The sequence below is a fragment of the Pistacia vera genome, unplaced genomic scaffold, assembly GCF_008641045.1.
Source record: "Pistacia vera cultivar Batoury unplaced genomic scaffold, PisVer_v2 Contig473, whole genome shotgun sequence".
Taxonomy (NCBI): Eukaryota; Viridiplantae; Streptophyta; class Magnoliopsida; order Sapindales; family Anacardiaceae; genus Pistacia; species Pistacia vera.
The window spans coordinates 194,930-198,147 of NW_022196305.1; the positions used below are offsets into that span (position 1 = coordinate 194,930).

Sequence of the window (3,218 nt, forward strand, 5' to 3'; positions counted from 1 at the left end):
TCATGTTNTATCAACAACCGCGGTCAAGCACTTAACCGGCTTTTTGTGGCCTTCCAGAACCGCTAAACAAGTATAACTCTTCTCGTTTCCTCTTTTCCATATCCAAATTGTATTATCAGCCGACCCACTGCACACCAAATCTGAAACAACCGCTAAGCACAGGATCGCTTTATTATGCCCTCTAAGGGCACCCATCAATATCATATGTTCAGAGCCATTGCCTGTAATATTATAATCTCTCTCCCATACCAGAATTGACCGATCGCATGCACCGGAATACAGTACAGACCCATCAGAACTAAGCGCTAAAGCATTAACAGCTGACTTGTGTTTCTCTAAAGTAGCCATAAGTGAATGCTTTTTCTCCTCTGCATGCTTTTTCCATACCTTTATTTTCTTGTCCGCCGAACCTGTGTAAACAAACCCATCATGGGATACTACTAAAGCATTGATGGCGTCATCGTGAGCATTCTTGACTGATTCCAAACACCTGAAATTGGATGTTCGCCAGATTTTGAACGTTCGATCCCATGAAGCGGAATAGAGAAGAGAACCATCTCTTGAATTCGCAAGTGCCGATACAGTATCAACGTGATGTACCCACGTGCACTTCTTGTGTCTCCTCACCTCTACGTAATTGTTAGCGGAGAAGCATCGTATGAAACGGTCATTTAGTGTGGGAAGCATGGCTATGCATTCGTATCTTTTTACTAAAGTGTTGTTATCGATTTTCCATATGCGGATTTTGTGATCTTGGTGGGCACTAAAAAGCTTATCGCCCAAAACCACCAGGGACTTGACGGCGCCATTGCCAGTGGCTACTAAGTTATCAGTTGGAGTCTCCACAGAAGTGTCTCGGCTCCAAGCTCGAATCTCGCTGTTTGAAGAACCGCTGAAAAGGAATTTTCCGGCTAGAGCGAGGGAGGATACATAAGAGGAGTGGGCTTTGAGAGTGCCTAGGCAGTGGTGGTGGGTAGTGGGGGCTTGTTCCTGTTGTTGAAAGGGTGAGGTGAGGGAAGGAACGGACGGTAAACTTGGCTGAGAGGAGAGGGAGGGGATTGATGAATATGATTGAAGGCGATTAGAGTGAGATTGAGATTGAGATTCTCTGTTTGTGTGACTGTGGCAAGGCAAAGGACAAGGACATGGAAGAAGTCCCATTATTGCTAGAAAACTATTTGAGTTTAGTGGCATGACGCATTTTATAAGCATGACAGGTATAAAAGAGAAGAAGTATACAAAGTAATTAAACACTTCCAAAAATAATCTCATTCTCACCTATCATATAAGTATGCCCTTTGGATTATTTATTTATAACTGATTAAATTAAATACGAAGATATGAACCTTTTGGGTTTAGAGATTCAAAAGAAAAGATTATTTTCGTGTTGATTCCTCAAAAATAAGTTATTTTTACTGCCTTTCCAATAATTTGTCATCTTGGATTATTTTTTTATTAACTCAAGAGAAAAGGGTTTGATAATTAGCAATATTATATATGAACTATTAGAATCAATAGCCGTCTGCCGAACCCTTTACCGTTATTTTTATTTTTGAAGTTAGTGTACAAAATGAATGTGCCAGTCTATATGATTCATGGTACAAAAACTATGTAACGTATAAATGGAATCTTACTATAAATACAAATTAAAGGTCTACCAGTACATGAAATGTAATGAAGTTATACACAAAAATAATAAAATCAGGAACCATATTCAGTAGAAAAGTCCCTTAGAATAGTAAACAAAAGCTTACAACGCCAATTTTCTTGCCACATAAATACTGTAAACACTCTAATCCTTTATTTCTTCTATCTCTTATGTTGAATACATTAGATATTAATAATATATTATATTACTTAATAATATTTTTTTTTTGAGTCAAATTGTTACTTAATACCGCAACATAATTAATTAAGGTTAAAATTTCATGTTCAAATCTCATGTCTCTTACATCTTTTTTTTTTTCTTTTTATGTGATCGAGAATGTTTGAGTCAATTTATACACATCTCAACTAATCTTACAGGACCTTGAAACTACTGACTAAACAAGAATTTCAGTGGCTACTCTTATTAGCAACCGATAAGGGATTCGAACTTAGGATCTGTTGAATAATACATTTAAAAGTATTTATCAAACCACTCGATAACTCATGACCTTTTACATCTAATTTCGTCAATCGAATCTTTATTATTTTACCGATTTTAGCTGTCTTAGTAAAATCCCAAGAACAATGTGTAAGATTATGCAATAATAATGATCTAATTTTAAGGAATTATAAAATAGGGCTTGCGTCACTATTTGCAAATTGAGTATGTATCCAAATTTACGATGCTCGGCAACTTGCACATTTTATAGGGTTTGAAGTGCTATACTGCTACACGTCCATTTTGATCAGTTAGTGAAATTAATAAGAGCAGATGACAGATCTTGAAAGGGTCAGAATCAAGGTTAGGGACCTTTTCTTTTTGTGCTTAATTGTGAAATTAATAAGAGCAGATAACAGATCTTGAAAAGGGTCAGAATCAAGGTTAGGGACCTTTTCTTTTTGTGCTTAATTGCTTCTGAGTTTGTGAATGACGCAAGGAGAACCAGTACGTAGTTCACATCTCAAATCTAATTAACTTGTCACTTCCGTGGTTGAGTTGAAAGGTAAATGATAAGTCTTCTTAGTAATAAACACATTAATTTGTACAAAGAGTATACGTACAGGAATACGGAACATCCAGCTTTTATCTTATTTTTATATTAGTCTTTTTGAAACTTATAATTAAACCCTTTGCCCCAAGAGTAATATGAGCAGGATTTCAAGACTTCAGTCACTCTCCAAGGAACTGCACCCACTAAAATAGTTGGTAGTAAAAGAAACACCACACTGTTCTTGTTTATTATATTAAAAGCTGTTCTTACTTTCTGGATTAATCTTAAGTTGAATATATGGATAAATTGTCTGGGAATCATTGGAATCTCTATTTGTGGTTGGACTATGTGTTATCGATGAATCTAGCAAATGTGTTGTGAGGTAGTTATGAAACAAGCTCTTATTAATTGATTTACTATTATTTTTAACGTAAAGGACCATAAAGCTTAATTTCTTGCAACTTCCAAATAGTACTGGTCATGTAGATGATATAATTAGATTGAGTAAAAAATAGTCAAATTTGTACAAAATGATGACAATTGAAGGATACAAGGATCGAGAATTTCATAAATTATTGA

General features: G+C 35.5%; 1 protein-coding gene across 1 annotated transcript; it reads right to left on the minus strand.

Moving 5' to 3' along the window:
- Positions 1–1,161, minus strand: LOC116146135 (protein JINGUBANG-like). Its single transcript, XM_031431542.1, has one exon. The coding sequence runs from the start codon at positions 1,159–1,161 to the stop codon at positions 1–3; it is 1,161 nt and encodes a 386-aa protein (XP_031287402.1).
- Positions 1,162–3,218: the final 2,057 nt, after the last annotated feature.